This window comes from Martes martes (genome assembly GCF_963455335.1).
Source record: "Martes martes genome assembly, chromosome: 12".
Taxonomy (NCBI): domain Eukaryota; kingdom Metazoa; phylum Chordata; class Mammalia; order Carnivora; family Mustelidae; genus Martes; species Martes martes.
In genome coordinates, this window is record NC_137900.1 from 27,309,293 (window position 1) to 27,334,677 (window position 25,385).

The window sequence follows — 25,385 nt, forward strand, 5'->3', positions numbered from 1 at the left end:
ACCGTTTCTTGGGACCATTTCAATTTTTTTTTAAGATGTAATTTCAGGATCCCACTAACTTCCAATTCTAATTTGTATGATCTGCTTTCTAGAAATGCTACTCAGCTTTCATCCTATTCACAGTGGAATCCCAGATTAGTTCCACCATTTCTCCCATCTCAGACCTTACATCTCACTCTCAGTCGGCTGGAACACATCTTCAAACATATTCTCAAAATAGAATCCTAATGAATCCAAAAACCAAGCTTGTTGACTGTATTACTTGAATTTTCCATATCGTTTACGTAGTGTCTTCTTGATATGTTAAATTCTGAAAGGGACATTTTAAATTCTTACAATAGCTGTCTTCTAATTAAGTTATATTTATTGGAGCTTTTGTTTGATCTATACGGATGCCCCGTGGTTTTGGTTGCTATTGTATTATATAGAGGTTTGTGTTCTACAAAGCAAAGGAAACCATTAACAAAATGAAAAGGCAACCTACCAACTGGGAGGAAATATTTGCATATCCTGTATTCAATAAGGGGTTAAGACCTGAAATATATAAAGAACTCATACAACTCAATAGAAAAAAAGTGATTAAAAAATGGGCAGTCATAAAAAAGAAGGAAATCTTGCTATCTCCAACAACATGAATGGACCTTGAAGGCATTATGCCGAGTGAAATAAGTCAGACAAAGAAAGAAAAATACCGTAAGATCTCATGTGTAGAACTGGGAAAAAAAAAAAAAATCTCATAGAAAGAACAGATTGGTAAGGCAGAGAGGGAGCAGAAACAGAGGTGGGCAAAGTGGGTGAAAGTGATTAAAAGACACTAACTGCCAGTTATAAAATAAGTAAGGCTAGGGAGTGTAAAGTATGGCAGTAGGGCTATGGTTAATATATAATACTAAATTACACATCTGAAAGTTGCTAAGACAGTAGATCTTCAAAGTTCTCAACACAAGAAAAAACTTCGTAACTGTGTGGCAACCGATGTTAACTAGACTTCTTGAGGGGATCATTTCAAAACATATTCAAATATTGAAGCATTATGTTATACATCTGAAACTAACATAAGGTTTTATGTCAATTATACCTCAGTTGAAAAAATGTCTGTGACTGGGGCGCCTGGGTGGCTCAGTCAGTTAAGCATCTGCCTTCAGCTCAGGTCATTATCTCAGGGTTCTGGGGATCAAGCCCTGTGTCCTGGGGTTCCTTGCTCAGCAGGGAGTCTGCTTCTCCCTCTCCCACTACCCCTCCCCCAACTGGTCCTTGCTTGCTCTCTTTCTCTCAAATAAATAAATAAAATCTTTAAAAAAATGTTTGTGATTATTATACATCTTCAAGAACTGCAACTAGTAAATACGAAGTATCTATTCAGTGCTTTTGAACCTGAATTTTTCTTTGTCTGGATGGAAATGTAAACTGACACTGCCACTATGGACAACATGCATGGAGGTTCTTCAAAAAACTGAGAATGGATATACCATATGATCCAGCAATTCCACTTCTGGCAATAACAGAACCACTTCTGCTGTATTTTATTTGCATTTGGCTAGTTTATCTCTGCCTAAGCACTTATTTTCAACTTTGTCATTTAATCAACACTGCCCTCCCTCCTACTGTTTAACTTTTTTTTTTAAGATTTTATTTATTTATTTGTCTGAGAGAAAGAGAGCACAAGCAGAGGAAGCTGCAGGCAAAGGGAAAAGCAGGGTCCCCGCTAAGCAAGGAGCCTGATGCAGATCTCAATCCCAGGACCCTGGGATGACCTGAGCTGAAGGCAGGTGCTTAACCAACTGAGCCACCTAGGCGTCCCCTGTATAACTTCCAATATTTTATTTTTGAAGACATTTCAGCTCACAGTTAGTGATGACAGATATACGCTTCATTTCACTCCTTTTATCTAATTTTCTTTCTACTATTTAATGTTTCTTTCTTCTTCTTTACCTTATTATTACTGGCCTGGTTACATTTCTCCAATTTCTTTTTCTTTTTCCATTATTTGGAAGCTTTCTACTGTGTTCATCAATTCCACTTCCCATCCTCATAGTTAGGATTAACTGGTATTTCTCTGATACTGTATCAGTAACTAAGCAATCCCACCAAGATAAGTTAACTTTTCACTTCTCCCATGTCATCCCCCACAGAACATTTTAACTTTTAACACATTTTATAAATTCCGTTTCTATCTTGAGATCTTTTACTCATTTATTTTTCTCACAGAGGGCTCAGGGGTAACATATTTTCTGAATTCTACATACACATTGATGTAGTTTGTTGGTAGTGGCAAACAAATGACAGATTTTGCAAAAGACATTTGGCTGTCCTCTAGCTTCCAGTGCCACAGAAGAGAAGTCCAACACAAACCTAATTTTTTCGCATCCAGAACACAGTGATTAAGAGCATACAATCTGCAACCAGACTACCTGTTTGAATTCTAACTTCATCACCTACCAGATGCATGATCCTGGGCAGATACTAAACTTCTGATGCCCCCCTTTTCTCTGCTGTAAAATGGATTCTGTTTAATGGATGAAGAGTGTCACATGTGTTAGCACTTAGAACAAGGCCTGGCACATGGCAAATATTTAATAAATGTTAGCTGCTCTTATTATTATCATTATTTGAGTAACCAGTTGTCTTAAAGTGGAAGTATGTTAAGATTCTCTTTTTATACCTGAAATTCAAGTATTTCACTGGTACATATAATGGAGTCCAGGATCTTTATTCCTTCCTAGGATTCACTGGCCAATTTCAATCTGAAACTTCAAACTCCTCCAGACACATAAAACGCATAATCATGGTTAACTATAGTAAGATTCCAGCTGAAGTCAGGGCACATTATATTTATCTGAAGATTTATAGAAGACAATGTATTCTTATAGTACTTTTTAAATGATAGTTGATTTTAGTTACAGTGGAAGAAGGGATATTTGAAAATTCTGACTATAACAAAAACCATTTGAACCAAAGAAGTAGCCCCAGGAAGAATCAATCAAATGAGGTAACTCAGACTGAATAAACAGTCTATTCAACCTGACATTTTGGCTATAACTGTTGTCATCAGCCACAGGATAAACCTGTATATGCATAAAAAGTATGCTAAGAACAGTCAGCCTTGTCACTTGAATACAATCAAAATACTAAATTGCCACGATGAAGCCAACAACCAATGGCATTGGCTTCTAATAATAGCTGTGTAAAGGCCAAAGCTATAGGGAGTAGATGCTCAGTAACAATACAGACACAAAGAAAGATAAGGTGTTTTAGGCCTAATCATCAAATGTACTATGAATCACAGATTCATGAAATTTTCAAGTTGAAGCTATTACTCTCACATTTAACAGAGAAGGGGGACAAGTAAAGTTTAAAATGGAGCTCGAATAACCTTAAGGCACCTATCACAACCTGCATATATTATCTGGACTTGGTGATTCCACCTAGAAAAAATACATGCTTCTAATCTGGCTAGTATTACAGCAGAAATTTATACTAAAAATAGGAAGACCACATTGTTGGTCTGGAGGATAATGGTGGCCACTTAAATCTGAATCTCTACACATATCCTCACCACCAAAAAGTAAATAAATAAATTCAACGTGTAGCACAAATAAAACCACACATAACCCCAGGTTTTCAGCATTACTAGAAGACAGACTATACCAAATTTTTTAATTAAATTACCCTAAGTCTAAAAATGGGCAAAGACACACTAGGCAAATAGAAACAAAGTAGGGGTTGAAACGCTGAGATTAAAGTAGATTAAAGACCAAAAAATATTAAATGAGACAAAGAAAGAACTTTATAAAGTGACCATTCACACTGAAGAATAATAACACCCAGTACCTATGCACCAGGTAAGACCAATGTCCTGTGTAAAGCAGAAACTACAGGAGATACAGAAGACAAATCATACTATTTATAGTAGACGGACACACCACTCTCAGTACGTGACAGGCCAAGTGAACAAAAATGAAGAATATGTATATGGAAGATTTAAAGAACATAATCGATGAGGTAAATCTTATATACAGATGTTGAACACAATATCCTGATAATACAGAATATATATACCTTATTCTAACAGCACGTGAAATACTCACAAAAACTGATTATATATTAGATCAAAAGGAAATGTCAGGAGTTCCATAAAAAAGAAACACTACAAACAAAACTGCCACCATGTAATAAAACTAGAAATTAAAAACAAAATGAACACAAGCAGAGAGGCACACTTGCAGGGGTGGTGGGAAGAAAGGCAGACTTGGGTGTCAGACCCTGAATGAGGTGAGGAGGGCATCTGCCCAAAAAGGCAACAGAAGGATTTTAACATACACTGGAATTGATCACTATGTAAATACACTAAGGATAATGGAAGCCCAAATTCTCCATGTTGGAGAAGGACACTGTAAATACAGGGAAAACCACCAGAACAGAATCTGTGGAATTAAAGGTATAAAAGTGTGACCTCATGGAGATTGTATGGGGATGTGTGTATATGTGCATACAACACACACACAAACATAAATATATACATACATTCGGAGAAACTACTACAAATGAAAATTCCTGTATATATATTTGTATATACAAACATACAGTCCTCAGCTCTGTCTACTAAGAAGTCCAGTAACAATATGCGTACAGTGCACACAGACCTTGGTTTTTAAATACCATTCACAACTAAAACAAACCAGGGCTCTTCCTAGAAATGGTCAGTACCAGGCAAGGGGAACTCTGAGCACCGTATGCCAAAAAGCAAGGACGCCCATAAAGAATAATAGGGATATGTCAAAAGGACACAGAAGCCAGTACTAAAGGGATCCCACTGGCCAAATTTTGGGCAATTTGATCATGAAAATAATGACAGAAAAAAATTACAATCCATCCAGTAAAACAGGAAACCCATTCTGGACTGATATTCACATATTAAAAGTCTGAAGAGGAAAAAGATAAATACTTCCACCTAAAATACTTACTAAACACAAAAAGGAAAAGGGTAACTTTACAATGGAAAAACCTGACAGACTCAGACTTAATCAAGTGATAAAATGATTATTATCAGTAATGGGACAAACACATCCTGTGTCACCAGAGTACATCACCTCTGTAACATTTCCACCACAGACTCCTAACTTGAATTGAGTCAGGAGGAACATGAGACAACTCCACACTGAGAACCACTCTACAAAATAAGAGTCTTATAACTTTCAAAAATGTGAGGTCATGAATGTTAAAGCCTGCAAAACTGTTCCTGATTAAGAGTTTAGACATCTAACAACTAAATACACATGGTTTGAGCTGAATCCTCTTGCTATTAAGCACATTACTGAGAAAACAGATGAAACTCAAATGAGGGGCCTATGGATTAGAGAGGATTCACGTATCAATTATAATTTCCTCATGTTAGTAGTTATACTAAAAAATGCCACTGTTTTAGAAAATACACCAAAAGTATTCTAGGGTAATGAGGCATCATTCAAATCCTCAACGACTGCATTAAGGGAGTCGTTAAATTTGAAAGTATTTCAAAACATTTAGAAAAAGTTGATCATAAATTGAACTAGAATCTTCTTTTTTGAATCTTCTTTATTTGAAGATTTATTTAAGTGGGGGAGGGGTAAAAGGAGAGGGAGAGAGAGAATCCTCAAGCCGACTCCCCGCTGAGCATGGAGCCTGATGCAGGGCTCAATCCAGGACCCCGAGATCATTACCCGAGCCAAAATCAAGAGTCTGCCACTCAACTGAGTGACCCAGATGCCCCAAACTACAATCTTCTTGACATATTATTTTGTGCATATTCATTTTACATTCCTAATGGGATTTTCTTCATAGTTCATTCATCCATCGCCTCATTCATTTATCAATCATCCATTCATGCCATACTGTAAGTACAGCAGTCAGCAACAGCGACACTGTCCCTGATTGTGTGGAATTTATAACAAGTGCGGGGGGAGGGGGTGGCAGGGCAGGAAAGGGATTAATCAGCCACACACATAAACAACATAAAACTGTTATAAACACTCCAAAGAAAAAAAAATACAAGGAACATTTATCAAGGGTACTAATCTAGCCTGAAGAGTCAGGGAAGGCTTCCTTAGTCAAGAGACAGCTCAGCTCAACTTCCAAGTATGGAATTAACGTGGGCAAGGTGGGAATGCTACAGACAAGACTCCAAAATTCTATTCTGTTGCCTGGTTCCACACATGTTCAATTTATATAAGAAGGTGGTTAAAAATCCTTATGTATCTGGGAGACATGGCTGGGGGGAGGGGGGAAAGGAAGGGTGGTGGTGGGAGCTAGAGAAACGGAGTACAAAGGCACCAGGGAAGGAGCTAGAAATGAAAGCTCCAAGTAACTAAGATGCAAGACTGCCATCTAGTGGTAATCGAAGCAAACCCCTTTCAAGTAATGGGGGGGCGGTGAGAAATAGATTACAACAGATAACAGCATTATTATACAGTGACAGAAATTCTCAAATTAAATTCACAAATAAGATCATTCACCTGTGATAAAACTAAGTATTTAATACAATCACCTGAAAAATTCCCAAGAAAAGGGCAATTTGAGAAACAAAAGCAACAGTAATTCTGCCTCTTCTGGGGGCACTGCAAAAGAAGACATTTTTGGACATATTTGCTAGAACCCAATACTTAAATACTCCTGCAACCAGAACGTCCCAATCAAAAAAAGAAAAACAATTAATTAAAACTAATATTATTTCCTGATTTCAATTATGTATGGTAATTAAACAAATCCTTCTGGCTGAACAAGTTTCCATTGCAAATATTTTTAATCATCAGCATCACATCCCTGAAGGGAAGTCAAAATGAATCTAATGACAATAACATTAATTACATAGCTAGTTGCAATTTCTTGAAATGCTGAATTCCAGTTCACTAAAATACTAGTCCTTCCTTCTTCTATTGATGTTAAGAAAAACCAAGATTTCCTTTATGATGTACTAACAACAAAACTAATGACAAGAGTTTAACTTAAAAAAATACATCTACCTAAAAGCTCATTTTACAGCTATAAACAACTTCCTAGTTAAATACTTAAAAATAATGGAAATAAGAAGAACTCATAAGAGACCACTTGTTGTCAGAATTTGGGAGGAGTTTCTAGTAAACTTAAGGCAGATGGAGCAGGACTGAGAAAAATCCAATGCAATATGCCTCATGCTCTATTTTTTCATATACGTATTTTGGATTTCCACAGCTAAAGAAAAAGAGCTGCACTATACCTTGAAGTCCCGTAAAGAATAACAGATAAAACAATAAAGCACAAAAACAGGAAGCATTAAAAAACCAAACATGTCAATTATAAAAATAATTTTATATAAGTTAAAATCATATTAAAGACAAGGGTCAAACAACAAAATCAACCTCTATTTATCAGAAACAACAGGCAAAGATATATCAAGCAAATTCAAACCAAAACAATATAAAAATAGAATTCAAGGCTAACAATACTGAGGTACGGCTATTAATTTATACCATTAAATGGTACATACAAAAGGAATATGGAAAAGTTATAACTATGTGCCAAATAATATTGCTTAAGTAGAAAAAAATATGTTTTTGTAAATGAGGGATTGACAGAAACACAGAACTGAAAGACAATTTTTTTAAGAGGCAGAAAGAGAAGGTAAAAAATAAATAAGGACACAGAAAACCAAATAAATGAACTATGAACTTATAACACTAAACTAACAATGTATATTAAGTTGTTGCCAGGAGAGCCAGATCTTAAGCCATAAAAAGTTATTCCAAGTCATAAATTTTCTATGTATATGAACAAAATGCATTAAAACTTGAAAATAATTTAAAAATTTTAATCAAAATAACCTAATCAACTATAGGAATATAACAGATGTTTTCCTAAATAATTCTTGGATCAAAAAGGATACCAACACTACATACAATTAGAGGCAATCTAGAAAATAATAAGGAGTCTTAATATTAAAATCTAGAGGGGAAGGGATATAGAAATAAGTTATAATCAAGAGCAAATGCTTGGTCATCAAAAATAAATTTAGGTAAACAAACTGAAAGTTAAAAAGAAGAAAAAAAGTCAAACTTCAGAGAGGAAAACAGAAAAATTAATAAATAAAAATCTTTGAAAGGAAATAATGAATAAAACCAAGACCTAGGTTTTTAAAACAATAAATTATGTTGTGAGCACAATTAAAGGGAAATAAGCAAAAGTAACAAGCAAGCACACATACTGCAGATATTGTATAGAAATCTACATGATTTCTAGTGAATTTTGAAAATTTAAATGTGAGGTATATAAGAAAATATAAATTATCAAGATTGCCACAATAAGTAAGAGAAAACTAGGGGCACTTGGGTGGCTCAGTTAGTTAAGCCTTTGGCTCAGGTGAAGATCCTGGGGCCCTGGGATCAAGCCCCATGCAAGGCTGGCTCCCTGCTCAGCGGGGAGCCTGCTTCTCCCTCTTCCTTTGCCTCCCCTCAACCCCGTTCATGCTCGTGCTCTCTCTCTCAAATAAATAAAATCTTTAAAAAAAAAAAGAAATAGGAAACTAGACTAAGTCACAGATATCTGAAAAAGTTATCCAGATACTCCCTTTCCCACCCAAGGGGCACACAATCAAGATAGTTCTAGAGATGCATTCTTTCCAAATTTCATAAAGACATGTAAATGCTATACTGCTCCAGAACACAGGGTGAGGACATAAAATCTTCTCCATTTAAATGTTCAAAGTTAGCATCAGCTTGCCTCCAAAACTGGATGAAGACAGCCCTCCAAAAACGAAACTGACTTGCCTAACTTATGACCAGTGATATAAAAAGCCTTTAAAACAAAATACTAATAAATTAAAAATAGATGTATATTAAAATATTAATTCACATGGCAAAGTGAATTTACTTCTGAAACCCAAGGATGATTTCATAGTAAGAACATTAGTACAGGCACATTAACAGCTCATAGTATTATATGGTCACATCATATTAATAAATACAAAAAAATACTTTTGATTTTTAAAACTTAACAACAACAGAAATTCTTTACTACAAAAAAGAATCCATACTCAAAAGAAGAACTAATGTATTTAATGTAAATACTAGAAAAATTCACATTAAAGTCAAAATAAAACAAGGATGCCCAATGTCTCCTTTTTACTTTAAACATTCTCATAAGTCATATCTAAAAGTTATGAAACAATGAAAGATACACAGTATAACTATGGATAAGGAAAAATTCTAGGGACCTGCCAAGAAAATCCACAGTATCAACTGAGAAACTATGAAACCTGGTAAGGAAATTCAGTAAGGAGGCTGATTTTCAAGTGAATATATAAAACTTGACAGCTTTCTTAATTATAAGTAATAACAAGCCTGAAAACAGGGAGTACTCTTTCCTAAGAGAAATTCAAAAAATACATAAAATACTTGAAAGTAAGTAGAAATGAGCAGAACTTACAAAAAGAAAACTAAAAAACTTAGGTGAGGCCATAACAAATGAATAAACAAACCTATACACAATGTTCTTAAGCAGTAAGACTTAATATAAAAAATTCAGTTTGTAAAAAAAAAAAAGAATTTCTCTCAGATTATTCTACAAGTTTCATGCAATGGAAATTTTTTGGCACTTGAAAAAACTATTTGAATATTATTTAGAATAAACTATTCTGGAAAAATAGGTAGAAAATTTCTTAAAATTGTTTTTGAAAAAAGTGTTAGCTGTACTATACAGTCAGTTACACAACAGTGGTACTAGAGCAACAAAGACATCATGGTGGGTATTAAGGAGGGCACGTATTGCATGGAGCACTGGGTATGGTGTATAAACAATGAATTTTGGAACACTGAAAAAATTAAAATAAAATTTTTTAAAAAGATGAAAAAAGGAACCAAAGACATTACACTAGAGAGAAAGTCTTGGATCATTAAAATCAAGTGGTACTAGAGCAACAAACAGCCCCCAAACAAATGCTAGTCCACCACTGCACTGCTTCTGAGAACTGTGGTATTTCAAACCAGTGGGAACAAATAATATGAGTAGAAGGTCAGAATAATTCAACCTAGATTCAAAAAGGCAGGAACTATGTGCAAGTTAATAGTGCTATCTCACCAACCAGTTTCCAAACTGTTTTAACTAACCACACCATTTTTCTGTAAGCGCTCCCACAGACCAACCACATATAATGTCTTCTAAGCAATGTTTCCTCCCCTTCTTTCACTAGTGGGTCAGGAACAGAGTTATAAATGTAAACATTTGAGAAATAACTCAATTTGTCAATATTGATAAATACCGACTTAACTACTAATGATAGGATTAAGTGAGATCCCAATTCACAGAATATACCAAAATAAATCCTAGGTGATTAAATATTAACAATGAAAGCATATTATCAAACGCACTTGAAAAAGGCTGAACTAATTTAACACCCCTACCAGCACAAAAAGTACCCTTTTTCCCTAGTCTTCAGGAACCTATGTTCATTTTCTTTGATAAATTCTACTTGGAGGAATTGGTGGCAATGCAATAATCAGAAATACACACACACACACAAAATAATTAAGGATATCAACCACAGCACAGCTTATAATTTTGAAGTGATGAAAACTTAAATTCCCAAACTGTTATCATTAAAATAATCAGTGTACATAACTCAACAGAATATTATATAAACATAGCAATGATGTCACTGAAAATACTGAATGGCATGGGAAATTTTTTTTTATAAAATATTGTGCAATTAAAATAGTTTTGAGTGAATTTTCATATTGTAAAATGAATCTACAAAAGGATAAAATTTAATATTAAAATTATGTGAGTAAGTTTGAGGATAGATAACAAAATGCTAAACGGTGGTTTTTCTCTTCTTCCTATAAGATTCTTCTCTAAATGGGTTTTTTAAAAAATTTTTTTAAAGATTATTTATTATTTATTTATTTGACAGAGAGAGAAAAATGGCGAGTGAGGGAATATAAGCAGGGGGAGTGGAAGAGGGAGAAACAGGCTTCCTGCTGAGCAAGGAGCCCCACGTGGGGCTCAATCCCAGGACCCTGGGATCATGACCTGAGCTAAAGGCAGATGCTTAACAACGGAGCCACCTAGGCACCCTTAAATAGTTTTTAATTTGCCAAATTTCCCACATAAAGATCCACTATTTAGGGTGCCTGGCTGGCTCACTCAGTTAAGTGTCCCACTTTTGATTTCGGCTCAGTGGTGATCTCGAAGTCATGAGATCAAGCCCCACATCAGGCTCCCCGCTCAGTGGGGAGTCTGCTTAAAACACTCTTCCCTCTCCCTCCTCACTGCACATGCGTGCTCTCTTTCTCCCTCTCTCTAAAATAAATAAATTAAAAAAAAAAAAAAAGACCCATTGCTTGCTAATCAGAAAAAAAAGTATTTACAGCTGGCAGTCAATGATATTCCACTTTCGTGAATTTGTAACTAAATAATTATATACACAAATATTTGATACAATAATGTTGATCTCAGCATTATTTAAAATAGAAAATAATTAGAAACTTAAATGTACAACAAAGAAAGGTTTGGTTAAGTTCTAGTAACTCTGTAGGATGTCCATTTAAACTCTGTTTCAGAGGAATATTTACCAGAAAAAATGTTAACAATATAATGTTTGGTTAACATACAGACTGTGAAACTGCATGGGTTACATGTCTTATTTTTTTTTAAATAAATACCTAACTGTGTATATGTAGAAATCATATATTGCCTTATTAAAAAAAAAAAAGTTTAGAAAAAAACAACAATATTAAAGTGATTATTTCTGGATGATGCACTGTTGATGGTTTTAATTTTCTTGACATCACTCTGTTACCCAAATCCCTATGAGGTTGAGTTTGGAAAGTACGACAAACACACAAGAATACACAAAGGGCAAGTACTAAGGAGAAGCGGAAATTTTAAAATAAAGCAGTCATCTGTCTCATTCCTTTGATTTGGTTTGTTATAAAATTTTATTTATTTTAAATTTAAAATGACACTAAAGGAAGAGTTTGTGGTTTTTTTTTTTTTTAATGTATCACATGGAGGTAGAGGTTTCAAAAAAAATAGAAAAAATTTTTAATTAAATAAATAAAATTTTTTAAAAAATAGAGCACTGGTCCAAAACATAAGCTTTTAATTTTATGTATGTAGTATGTATTTATTTTTGGGAGAGAGAGCAAGCATGAACAGAGGGAGAGGCAGACGGAGAGGAAGAATTTCAAGCAGGCTACCTGCTGAGCACAGAGCCCAAAATAGGGCTCAACCTCAGGACCCTGAGATCATGACCTGAGCCAAAATTGAGTCTGCCACTTAACCAACTGAGCCTCCCAGGCACCCCTATAAGCTTTTAATTTTAAAAATTAAAATACTTAATAAAGTTTAAAGTAGTAAGAGTATTATTTTATAAAAGTAAACAAATAAGAACAGTTAGTAAAGAGGTCATCTATCTATAGATCTACAATTTGAAAATGATCATTTCTGGAATCGAAAGCCTTTTTATATTTATATGCTCTTACAGAGCACCCAAAATACAAACATAATTCCATTTAACTGATTGTCCTTTTCTCCTCTAAATTACTATGCTAGCATTACACTTAGAAGTTAAATAGGGAAAACATGAGATTCTCTAATTGCTATAATAATCTGAGTTTCAAATAAGGTAATTTTTTAAAATTATATGAAGGTTTAGGGTCAAAAGTAAATTTTTCTAAGAAACATGACATTCAATGATTACTAGTTATGCCCCCAAATCCCCAAAACAAAGAATGTTAAATAGATTTGTATCAAGAATATTCATATCACTGTCCATGCAAAATATAACCACTGACTCCTTAAATAAGAAATACACGTTAAAAATGGATTATTTAGGGCGCCTGGGTGGCTCAGTGGGTTAAGCCGCTGCCTCTGGCTCAGGTCATGATCTCAGGGGTCCTGGGATCGAGTCCCGCATCGGGCTCACTGCTCAGCAGGGAGCCTGCTTCCCCTTCTCTCTCTGCCTACCTCTCCGCTTGCTTGTGATCTCTCTCTCTCTGTCAAATAAATAAATAAATAAAATCTTTTTTTAAAAAAGAGGATTATTTAAAGTAAGATTACAAAATTTAAAAACTTTAAAAAATGTTTATAACTAAACCAGATATTAGTCTACCCAATCTTCCTATAATTACTGCATTAAATTAGTGAATCTGCCTAAAGCTTTTATCCCACACATGTAATCATCCAGCATATACAGTTTCCTACTTTCCACGAAAATAATGACAACTGAACACACCGTTTTCAACTCTTGAAAGCTATAATTTCCAGAAATGCCCCTTAAAAAGCATCATCATATTCACACTTAACAACTATTAATATTTTTGCTGGTAGAACACCAGAGTTTTTAAAACTGTCTCATGAGAAAAAAAAAACAACAAAACTAAAAGCTGGTTCTTGGAAAAAGTTAAGAAAATTGGCAAACTTCTAGCAGGACTGACAAAGGAAAACAACAAGAAAAACACAAATCACTATTATCAGAAATTGAAATAAGGGGTGTCACTACAGACAATGCAGACCTCAAAAGGCTAGTAAGGGAATACTGTGACCAAATCTACACACACATTTGACAATTTAGAAGGAATGGATCAATTCCGAAAAAGCACAAACTACCACATAGCACAACTCACTCCAGATTAAATAATTTGAACAGCCCTAAAACTATTAAGGAAATTTAGTTTGTAATTCAAAGACTATCAAAAAAGACATCCTTCCAGATCCAGATCGTTTCACTTGGACAATTCTATCAAATGTTTAAGAATTAACACTGAATCTATACAAGCTCTTTCAAAAAACCAGAGGAGGAAACATTTCCCAACCCATTTTATGAGGTCAATATTACCATCATACCAAGAAGAAACGGAATACAAAAAGAAAAAAGAAAATTATAGCTCAATATTCTTCCTGAACATAAATAAAAAAATTCTTAACAAAATGTTAGCAACTATACTATCCATGGTTTAAAAAAAGGCTGTTTCAATATTCAAAACTCAATCAATATAATATATCATAGTAACAATCTAAAGAAGAAAAGCGTATGATCAGACCAACTGAAACAAAGCATATGACAAAGTTCAACACCCATTCATGATTAAAAACAAAACAAAACATGGGGCGCCTGGGTGGCTCAGTGGGTTAAAGCCTCTGCCTTCAGCTCTGGTCATGATCCCAGGGTCCTGGGATCAAGCCCCACATCGGTCTCTCTGCTGGGCAGAGAGCCTGCTTCCTCCTCTCTCTCTCTCTCTCTGCCTGCCTCTCTGCCTGCTTGTAATCTCTGTCTGTCAAATAAATAAATAAAATCTTAAAAACAAAACAAAACAAAACAAAAACCTCAGCAAATAGTAACAGAAGGAAACCTCCTCAACTAGATTTTAAAATTTGCAGAAAACTATAGCTAGTATCTTGCTGAAAGGTGACTGATAAAGGAGGGGCACAAGGCTGTGTGGTGACAGAAGTATTTGGCATTTTGGTTTGTGGTGACTGGTTCAAGAACCTACAAATGTAATAAAATGGCATGAAACTCTGCACCCGCACTGCACCGACGTCAAATCCTGACTCTGGAAGACGTAGCCACTTGAGGAAATTCAGTGAAGAGAATGTGAGACCTTTCCTCAACTTCTATCATATTTCTAGGAGATTATTAAAAATTAAAAAAGATAAAAAAAAATTTAAAAAGATGACTTTATGTAATTCTCCTCTAGATAAACTGACATTAAAAACTAGATTTTATGCAGCATTAGTAATAAATCTTTGGTTGTATTTGATTTGGATGAAATCAAAGATACTCACTACATTTTAAAGGGTTTTTCCCCATCAAAGCAAAACTGAGTTTATTTTAAATTTTGCATAAAAATTACTGAATTTTGAGAACTAGAGAAAAAAGAACAATGAACCTTTTTTAAACAAATCAATAATTTAAAAAAAAAAAAAAAGCTCATGTCCCTCAGTTAAGATGCCTACATACTTTTTAAAATTAGGGGAACAAAACATGTCTTACCATAATTAAATTGACTGTTGGACTTTTCACAGTTAATGATGTTAAACCTGTAAGCAACACCCGGTCGCATTCCACTGACTTCAAAGTAAAACCACTGGTGATAATGATTGCTATTTATATCTGAGTTCAAAATAAGATCATATTCATTTCTGAAAATAGAAAATATAGAAATCTGATTAGAATTAGGAAAATATCTGTGTATAGACAAAATGTGAAAACTTAAATGACTTACTTTCTAATTTGAATTACTTTGCGCAGATTCCCAGATTCAAATTTGGAGTTAAACTTCAAAATATCTCCTTCTTCTGGAATAGCGTAACTAAACAAAATTTTTGAAATAAGTTTAATAAAATACATGGCATGCAAATAAGTGGACAAAAGATAAATAAAACTACACTACAAATTAAAACTATACCACTACGGCCACTTCACCCTCACTATTTTTAAACCAAAAAAAAATACAATCAACACAAGCAAAACACAAACTCTGGCTAACATTTATAGATTTAAAAATTATAACTACAAGTAGAGATGTGTTCCCACATTTATAGTGAATGATAATCAAAATAAGAAATTCCACCTCACTGAAGAAATGTCATTCCTAAATACTAATAATCGTATAAAAAGGACAGATTTTTTTTTAAATGCATATGACCTGTATTGAGTAGCAATAATTCTAATTAAACTATGTAGTTCTCAGGTAAAAATTTTATTTTAAATTTACAGAGCTATATTAGATAACAGATATTATCTTATTTAATTAGTACCAAAAAGGTAAAGGTATTATCTTCACTTTACATAGTCACTACTTAGTATTTACTGATTGCTTACTAGGTTCCAGATTCAATTTTAGTTGTCTGTCTGTTTCCCTGATTAAACACAAATGCTTGCTCTTTTGAAGCTTATACTCTAATAGGGGGACACTAAGACTCCAAGAAGCTCAAGGACTTTGCCAAAGTCATTTAAGTTAGAAATAGCACTGGTCTCTATGCTATCCTCAAGGTTCCTGAGTTTCTCTTATCACATCTGCCTGATCTGACACAGAATTACAACCACTGAAATAACTAAGATATTTTGAATAAGGAGATTTGGTTTCCATTTTTAAGATTATTCCAAATTCAGTAATCAGCTTTGATACAGCTTTTATCCTTATTTCTCTGACAAAGATCTTTAAAAGGTGTTTTATTTCCTCCAAAAAGACCAGTAAGATGTGAAATTTCCCCCTAAATATTAGAATATTGAAGAAGGGGAAAACCCATTGAGAGCTAATTAAATTTCTCCTCTAAGAGGGCAAATAATAGTCACATTCATCATTTCTAATTTTCATTTATTTACTTATATTTAAACCCTAAAATGTGATGATACCAGTGATAACTGTAAATAATACCAATGCATGAAGCATCATAAGCAAATGGCCTCAAAGGTCTGGAAAGTAATAGAAAGGACCAATGCATATTGTAAGCAGCAAAAGATGAGAAAGAATAACAGGGACCACGGAGATATTGGCAACCACATAGTCCTTCTATAAAGGATGATAATTTGTTGTCCCAAGGAAATGAAGGTTCAATATTACAGGACAAAACTTCAGCCTTCCATGTGAAATCTCCACTCTCTCCACTGGAGGTAATTAGAAATTTTTTAAAACATGGTATCAGTTTGTGACCTTTCCATTATTAAGCCCATTAAAAGTCTACCTATGAACAAACAAAAGGCTGTGATATATTCAAATTAACATGATTAACTATTACATTACCATTATATCCCTGCTAAAAGATGAAAACGGAGTAAGGGCAAACTAGGTGGAAGTTAGCTCTATTTTTTTATCTTTTACAAACAACACTGAAATTTGAGAGTGCAAATAAAACTAATAAAAGTAAAAGCAAAGACAACAGCAACAACAGACTTACTTGGGGTTATCTAAGTCATACACCACTCGATCTATGATATCACTCTGATGTATTAACCTCTCAATATCTTGAGCAATTTTTGTCCTGAAATCATAAAAGAAAAGTGTGACCACCGAAAGTCATTATTATTATGCCAAGGCACAACTTTCTCCAAAATAAGTTTTGGATGAAAAACATATAAAATGACAAAACTTTCTTAAAAGAAAAATGATCCCTCCTCTATGTATTTTGTATACACAAAAAATTACCAATACATAACAAGACAAAAATCAGTATTTTCATGTAGCTGTAATTCAAACAGCTTAAAAAAAAACTTGAATGTATATGACAACTTTCTACATAGAAATAATATGCAGCTACTCTCTAGTCCTTAAGCAAATAATTTTACATACATAGTAACAGCAGTAAAGACCTAAGAAGCCAGAAATTATGTACAAAGGAGATTTTTTAAACCCACCCTTACTGGAATTCAGCTAAAATGCAAATGGCAAACAGTTTACACATTCCACAGAATCTGTGCTCTCTTCTGTGGCTGGAGAGGAAATGTGGAGAGCAGGGGAACACTTGTGTCAGGAAGCAAGTGTGGACCCTGAAACTCCAGGATTCTCTAGGCCTGATCTCCCCCTATTTCAGTACAACAAAATGGACACCAACTAACTGAAAAATTCCTAGAATCCCTGCCACTGTCCTAGAAGAGTGAGCCACACACAGACCCCACAATTCTCCCTGTCAGTAATTAAGCCAAGGAATATACCAATCACTGAAAGTGGCACCAAACTATAACCAAACCAGAATAAATCTTGACCATAAAACCAGATGCCTGGAACTCCAGGTAGACTGGCCACAAGGGTCCTGGTGGGAAGATGTCTGTTGGTTGTAATAGTCACAGTGTACTTGTCATATTAGCACTTATTCTTAAAGAGGAAGCCAGTTATATGAAATGATTTAAATTTTAAGTTTGTCTGTTTCAGCTGAAGATTGGTAATGCAGGGACGCCGAGGTGGCTCAGTCGGTTAAGCATCTGCCTACAGCTCAGGTCATAATCCTGGGATCAAGTCCTGAGTCCTGGGATCAAGTCCGGAGCCGGGCTCCTTGCTCAGTGGGGTGTCTGCTTCTTCCTATGCCTGCTTCTCTCTCTGCCTGCTGTCTCCCTGCTTGTGCACGTACTCTCTCTCTCTCTCCCTCTCTGACAAATAAATAAATAACTTTAAACAATAAAAAGACTGGTAATGCAGACTAGAACTGTAGTCTATTGATTTACTAATAGAGGAGAGTGGGAAAATCTGCCAAAATGGTTATAATAAAATGTTAAGAATCCACTAAAGAACATGTGAAACTAGTCTCCTGCACAAAGATACTTCTTTGTGATTATGGAGTATTAACTCTCATATGTAATTTAGAAATATATCTAATCATATCATAGTAAAATTTCAGAATAAGCTAAGAATCTATTCTGATGAACTCAAAATTATCAGGAAAACATTAATGTAAGGACCTATTTTATATTTTTATTTTAGCCAGAGGCTTCCATTGAGGTTAAAAACAATAAAACAATAACTTTGTTGTTTAACCCTTAAATTGTTCCTGCTCCCCTTCCCCCAGGGGACTTACTTAAAAACTAGTCCCAGAAACCAGCCTCAGCTAACAAAGCACAGATACAAGGATAGGTCAGGCCAGGTGGAGACATCCGATCAGTGGGGGGTTGCATACTGTCTCCCTAGCTACCAAGGAGTACGGGCCCCGCCCTCTGGGGGCCTTTAGGGCGCCAATCTTAACCAAGGTGAAATTGTAACTCAATTGGTCACCTAGCAACACTGTGCAGTTTTCTCTGTGTGTTACAATTTCATTGGCCACCTGGGCGTGGCCAGGCCCAACCGCATGGCCTTTGCCCTTAAAAGCCAGTCGGTAAAGAGAGTGGGTCGCCCTCTCTGTAAGAGGTGTGGCCCTGGCCGGCCAGTTTGATTCTTGATGCTTGGCGCGAAATAAAGCTTTGCTTGACCTTCGCTTTGTCTCAGTCTCTCTCCTTTAATCACAGACCCATTATTGGGGCATAAGAATTAAAAGGTATGATAAATACAATACAGGAAAAATTAAGAATGTACAACTCTAAATTTATTTTTAGTTTTATTCTTCAAAAAATAGTTCATCACTGATAAGCAGTCTATCAGAAAAAATGAGTATCAAAGGATTATGATATAAATCCTTGAGTTAGGCTCAATATCATCACTTTCAAATGCCAAATTCTTTCTAAAGAAACAACCTTTTAAAAAGCTATTAATTACAAAAACAAACAAGTCCAAAATTTATATTGCCCAGATATTTGACAAGAGATGGCACTCACATATATTCAGATATGCCATGTCAAAAAAAAAAGTGAGTATTCAAGTATGTGTGAAAGACTAAATACATCCACTCTTCAGAATAACTTAGTAAATAAGGTTGATACATACTGCAAATGTGCAAAAAATAGTACCTACAAAAGTCCGAGTTTTGGTTTGTTTTTTTTTTAAAGGAAAATGTTATTAACAGGCTGATACAACAGCTCAGTTCTATAGCAAAGTTCCTTAATGTAAGAGGGTCAGGGGTGCCTGGGTGGCTCAGTGGATTAAGCCTCTGCCTTCGGCTTGGGTCGTGGTCTCAGGGTCCTAGGATCGAGCCCCGCATCCAGCTCTCTGCTCCACGGGAGGGCCTGCTTCCCCCGTCCCTCTGCCTGCCTCTCTGCCTACTTGCGATCTCTATCTCTCTGTCAAAAAAATAAATAAAATCTTTAAAAAAGTAAAAAAGAGAGAGAGAGTCAAAACAGCACTGACAGCCATGCAGCAGGCAGCTCTAACTACGTGAGCTGACCCAGTGACCAGTGTGGAGAACTGCAGAGCACAGCCTCTATCTAAAACTGCCAGGTAGGAACCATAGGTTAAGGCTATCATACCAATTTCTCAAGAAACATCAGAAACTTAGATTTCTATGGGGAATCTCCCAAATCTTAAATGCTAGCAATCAGCAAACCAAACCAAAACAACAAACAAAAACCGGTCTGCAAGTGAAGCCAAAATCATGGGCAAGTTAATATAGCCAAGGGGCCACTGGTTTTCAACCTCTGACATTGTATTTTAGGGGACATAGTGGCCCATGTAAAATTACACTTGAGGGAAATATCTGCCCTGCCATCAGCCCTCATTAATAAAGAGGGAAACCAGTCCTTTATTCAGATAGGGATTTGTGTGAAGCAACACAACTTTCATAAAATATCAATCCCTCCTTTACCTTACCTGCTTATTAAAATATACAGCTCTCCAGCCAAAACAAAACAATATTTTCCAGGTACCTTCAGGAACTATAACCTCAAACCTACTGACATTCAGTATCTATCAGAAGCTTTGCCCGGAAGATAATTCCTGCAGGGCAGTCTGAACAGAAAATACTCAGAAGGTCATGCGATATGCGGCCACCAGCAACACTGTCCTGTGTTAGTTAGGTTTTAATCAATACAGAGCAGTGTTACAAGAAAGAATTTAATACATCTCAATGCTGTATTTACTCTAAGCGTATTATGGGAAATGTTGTTCATTACACAAGTACTCCCTGAGGATCCACAGAAGATAATCTTCTTTATATAGAATAGAGTGTGGTTTAACCACAACCACATATATATGATCACTCTATCTAAAGGATGGACAGGACAGGCTCATGACCTAGACCAGAGTTTGACTTTTGGCTCTGCCACTTACTAACAGTGTAATCTTGGATAAATTGCTCAAAAACCCTAGCTTCAGCACAGTCTTGTGTAAAATAAGAGGAAGAATAGCAAGTTCCTCACAGAGCCAAGTGATACAGCTTACTTTAAATACACATATACACGGCATAAAAAGTGCTGATTACTTAGTTCTGTCTGGCCCATAAAAAACACTCAATAAAAGTTACCTGCTGCTGTTGCTCCTACTAAGCATCTTATATCTCCTTCCATCAGTGCCTAGAGATCTTTCTATTTTTTAATCACTGCACAGTATTCACAGAAAAGATACACCATAATGTATTAAGCTAATCGGGCTGATGGGAACAACGCTGCAACAAAAAACTTTGAACACCATTTCACATATGTGTAAATTATATGTGTACATATATATATATATATATATATCATGCATATAAATTACAAATTCCCAGATGTGGGATTAACGTGTCAAAGGAAATATGTATTGTTCATCTTGACAGACCCTGTAAGACTACCCTCCACAAGAGGTACTATCAATCTGAAATCCCATTATCAATGTATAAGGGAGCCTGTTCCTCCACAACCACATTAATAGAATGAGCTATCAAATGTCTAGATTTTGGCAATTTTTATGTAGGACATGGTATCTCAGTACTTTTTAATTGGCATTTCTTTTATTTTGAGAGAAGTTGAAATACTTCTGTGATTAAGAGTCACCGCATTTCTTTGTCGTATATTTCATTTTTATTTTGATAGAAGTATGTTGGTACAATGTCTTATACGCTTTCTAAAACAAGGCAATACAAATTATATTCTATTATAAAATACAGTTAGACAATCTTAAAACACACAGAAAAATAATGGAAAGTAAAATCAAATGCTAAAAGTTACCACCTCTGGTGAATGGGGCAAAGTGACCTTTCCTCTTTCTATGCTTTCTCATGCTCTATTTTACAGAATATGGAAAACAGGAAAAATGCACCCAAAAATGCTATGCACACTTTAAAACACAAGAGGTCAGTTACACTTTGATTTGTAAGCCAACTTAAATAAAAAACATGGATTCAAGTAATTATCAATATGTGATTACAGTAAAAAAAAAATTTCAAGGGTTAAAGTACAATCTACAATGAGATATGAAGCTTATAATAGGCTTTTCCCCTTCCATATGAGGTGAAGAAATTTTTAATGAAGTTTTATTCATTTGCTGCATTATTTTCAAAAATATTAATGCTTAAAAGATCAGTGATAGGGGCACCTGGGTGGCTCAGTGGGTTAAAACCTCTGCCTCAGGTTGGCTCAGGTCATGATCCCAGTGTCCTGGGATCGAGTCCCGCATCGGACTCTCTGCTCAGCGGAGAGCCTGCTTCCTCCTCTCTCTCTCTCTCTGCCTGCCTCTCTGCCCACTTGTGATCACTGTCTGTCAAACAAATAAATAAAATCTTAAAAAAAAAAAAAGGATCAGTGATATTTGGAAAGTAGAAATTCAAAATAACAAAAATATTTTCACTGACTAATTTTAAGAAGTCTAATGCTTCCTTTTTCTGAAAATGATCAAACAAGAAACCCTTATAAATTGTGACATTATTTATTTATAATTTTACTGCATTTGAACAGGGGCTGGGCTAAAAGTTGGCAAATAATTTATAAAACATTTATCATTTGTTCAAAACCTAAGTTGCAGAAGACTAGGCTAATAAGATAAGCAAACTAGAAACAACATCCTCAATGCAGTATTTCAAAAACCGAGCATTTCTGGGTAATAAGAAATACTTACTATCTGGCCTGTATTGGATATTTTATCACATACACAGAACCAGGAAGCCTTCAGACTACCTAGCTACTAGGGTCAAGCAAACTTTTCCTTTAGGAAACAAATAATAAATATTTTAGGCTTTGCAAGCCACCCAGTCTCTACAACAACCATTCAACTCTACCATAGTGGCACCAAAACAGTCACAGATCATACATAAACAAACAGGAATGGCTGTGCCCCAAAAAAATCTTTACAAGTAAACACAAATATGAATGTCATATAATTTTCATGTGTCAAAAATGTTTTGCTTTTTTAAATTTTTTTGAACCATTTAAACATGTAACACCACTCTTAGCTTGTGGGCTGAACATAAACAGGCAGTATTGACCTGTATTTGACACAACAGGCCATAGTTTGCATATGTGTTTTCAAGGTGAATGACAAAGTTTTCTGATCATTACCTACTAGAAATACATTTTAAAAATCACTGTCCTGAGTGCCTGGGTGGCTCAGTTGGTTAAGCAACTGCCTTCGGCTCTGGTCATGATCCCGGAGTCCTGGAATCAAGTTCCACATCAGGCTCCCTGCCCAGCAGGTAGCTTGCTTCTCCCTCTCTTCCCTGCTCCTGCCCTATCTCTGTTTCTCTTGCTCCAATAAATAAATAAGATCTTTCAAAAAAAAAAAAAATCACTGTCCTAATGCGTCGTCTGGGTAGCTCAGTCAATCAAGTGTCCAACTCTTGATTTTGGCTCAGGTCATGATCTCAGAGTCATGGGATCAAGCCCCACATCAGGCTTCCCACTCAGTGGGGAGCCTGCTTGAGATTCTCTCTCTCTCTCTCTTTCCCTCTGCCCCTTCCCCTGGGCACTCTCTCTCTACAACAAATAATTTTTTTTTTAAGATTTTTTATTTATTTGACAGACAAAGATCACAAGTAGGCAGAGAAGCAGTCAGAGAGAGGGAGAAGCAGTCAGAGAGAGGGGGAAGCAGGCTCCCTGTCGAGCAGAGAGCCCGATGCGGGGCTTGATCCCAGAACTGTGAGATCATGACCTGAGCCGAAGGCAGAGGCTTAACCCACTGAGCCACCCAGGCGCCCCTACAACAAATAAATCTTAAAAAAAAAAAAAAGACTGCTATGAGTGTGCACATGCACATAGACACATGCCCCTGAAACAAAAGTTTATGAAATAATACTTTGCTGTGCTGTACTACATATGACACACTATTATTTTCTCCTTTAATACATGTTACTAATGGGCATCAATCCATTGTTTGAAAATAAAATTGGTATCTAGAGAAATTAAGTTATTTCGCTCAAACATACACACAAAGAATCAGTGGGAGAGCCAAGTCTAGAATCCGAACACTTTGACTTGATTTTCAGAGTGCGCTGTCCTGCCAGGACACACCCCACTGACTCAACACACTTATCAAGTCAAACCAACTGGTTCAAGTATGCTTGCTACATGCATTTGTTCCTCCAGTCTCAAATTATTGTCACTTGAAGGAACAAATGCAGTTCCCATGCAGTTCCCCCACAGTTCCTGTGGGCATCTCCTAAGGAGAACCTGAGAAGACAAATGTGACCAGGATGAAATTTGTTCCCAACACTGCAACCTCCCTAAGGCTGCAATGCCTCATCTCAATCCCCCAGCATCAATCTAAATCCCCCTTCCCCTCAGCTCCACCCTGCAATCTTGGATTAAGTGACCCAAACTTAGAGGAGTCTGAGCCCACTAGCAATCATCTCTTCTCATTCTAGGGGGGCTGTGACATGCCCACTCATGCTTAAAACGAGTGGATCACTTGAGTTCCACACAGTCAACCTCCTGCCATGGTGTACAAGCAATCTTACCTCCTTTAGCTGTTCTGGGTCAAGATGGTAGAGCCTATTTCTGCCTGCTGGTCCTAGACACAAGAGTCTAAAGACATCCTTGGCAGCTTGTAGGGAAGTTGTACCCTTATTTCATCCCCCATGGAAAGAAAACATCCACTCTGGGAACCAGGACTACTAACCCTGCAGAGCTCAGAGGTACAGAGACAGAAAGTACCAAGTCCCCTAGTGGAACACTGAGAGCCACAGGTAGGTAGGACTACTTCCTGTCCCCACCTCCTGGTCCTCCTGGTATGAGACTTATGTGTTCTTTCTTTTGGGGATACAGAACCATGTGGAAGTTTCTAATTTAGTGCATATACTTCATTTTGAAAGATGGCAAGCCATTACTACAGAGTATTTCCTCCTAGTTGGGAGCTTCACCTGCCTTTTGAAGGCCATTCTGGCACTCTAAGAGGCCAGGTGCCTCTGGAAAGTGCAGTGTGTGTGTGTGATGCATCCAGTGGATGCAAGAGCCACGCCCACTTCTACACAACTTTCCCAGTTCTGATGCTACGTCGTATGTGATTCCATACCTGTGGGTCAAGGAGCCAACTGGTAGCATTAAACATATACTAAGTTGTTAAGTAAAAATGATTAATTTATATAATACGTTAAATATAAAAAAATTAAGAAGATACAACTGTTGTTTTAAAAAAGCCTATAGTCCAAGGAAAATCAAATGCCCACAGCAGTGTCTTCTGTATCATTATGTGCTATACTCATAACAAGAGCACAGAGATTAGGCACTAGTAAACCATCATCACAAAACCCTAAACATAATCACTGAAAATAGTCAAGTTGCACCACAAATGTACTTATAGGCCAAGTATTACTAGACAGTAATAGTTAATACTATTTGTAATTTATAAAATTAACTGGCAAGATTTAATAACTTTAGTTACTGTTTTCATGAGACCCAAATTTTCATACTGAGTATTTCCAATTTCAATTTTTGCAACAAAGTAATACTTGTCCACATTTCTATTTTTAAATCATTTATCTAAATCAAGTTCAAATTATAATAAAAGACTAAATATATTACTACTAATATTTATTCAAAGATTAGTAAATAATCTATATATTCAGATGCCATCTAAATAAAAATTTCTAAATTGTCCAATGGTCAGGTTTAT

The 25,385-nt window shown here is 35.7% G+C and overlaps 1 protein-coding gene across 5 annotated transcripts in view; it reads right to left on the bottom strand.

Annotated features, from left to right (window-relative positions):
• AGTPBP1 (ATP/GTP binding carboxypeptidase 1) overlaps positions 1–25,385 on the bottom strand; it is a 153,034-nt gene that overhangs the window by 38,190 nt on the left and 89,459 nt on the right. For all 5 annotated transcript variants that reach the window (XR_013967697.1, XM_080819315.1, XM_080819316.1 and 2 more), the window contains 3 exons: positions 16,909–16,992; positions 15,234–15,320; positions 15,002–15,150 (listed from right to left, as the gene is read on the bottom strand). Coding sequence is in view for 4 of the 5 variants with exons in the window: in XM_080819315.1 (XP_080675441.1) it covers positions 15,002–15,150; positions 15,234–15,320; positions 16,909–16,992 (320 nt within the window). In the remaining variant the exon portion in view is untranslated. The remainder of the gene's footprint in view (positions 1–15,001; positions 15,151–15,233; positions 15,321–16,908; positions 16,993–25,385) is intronic.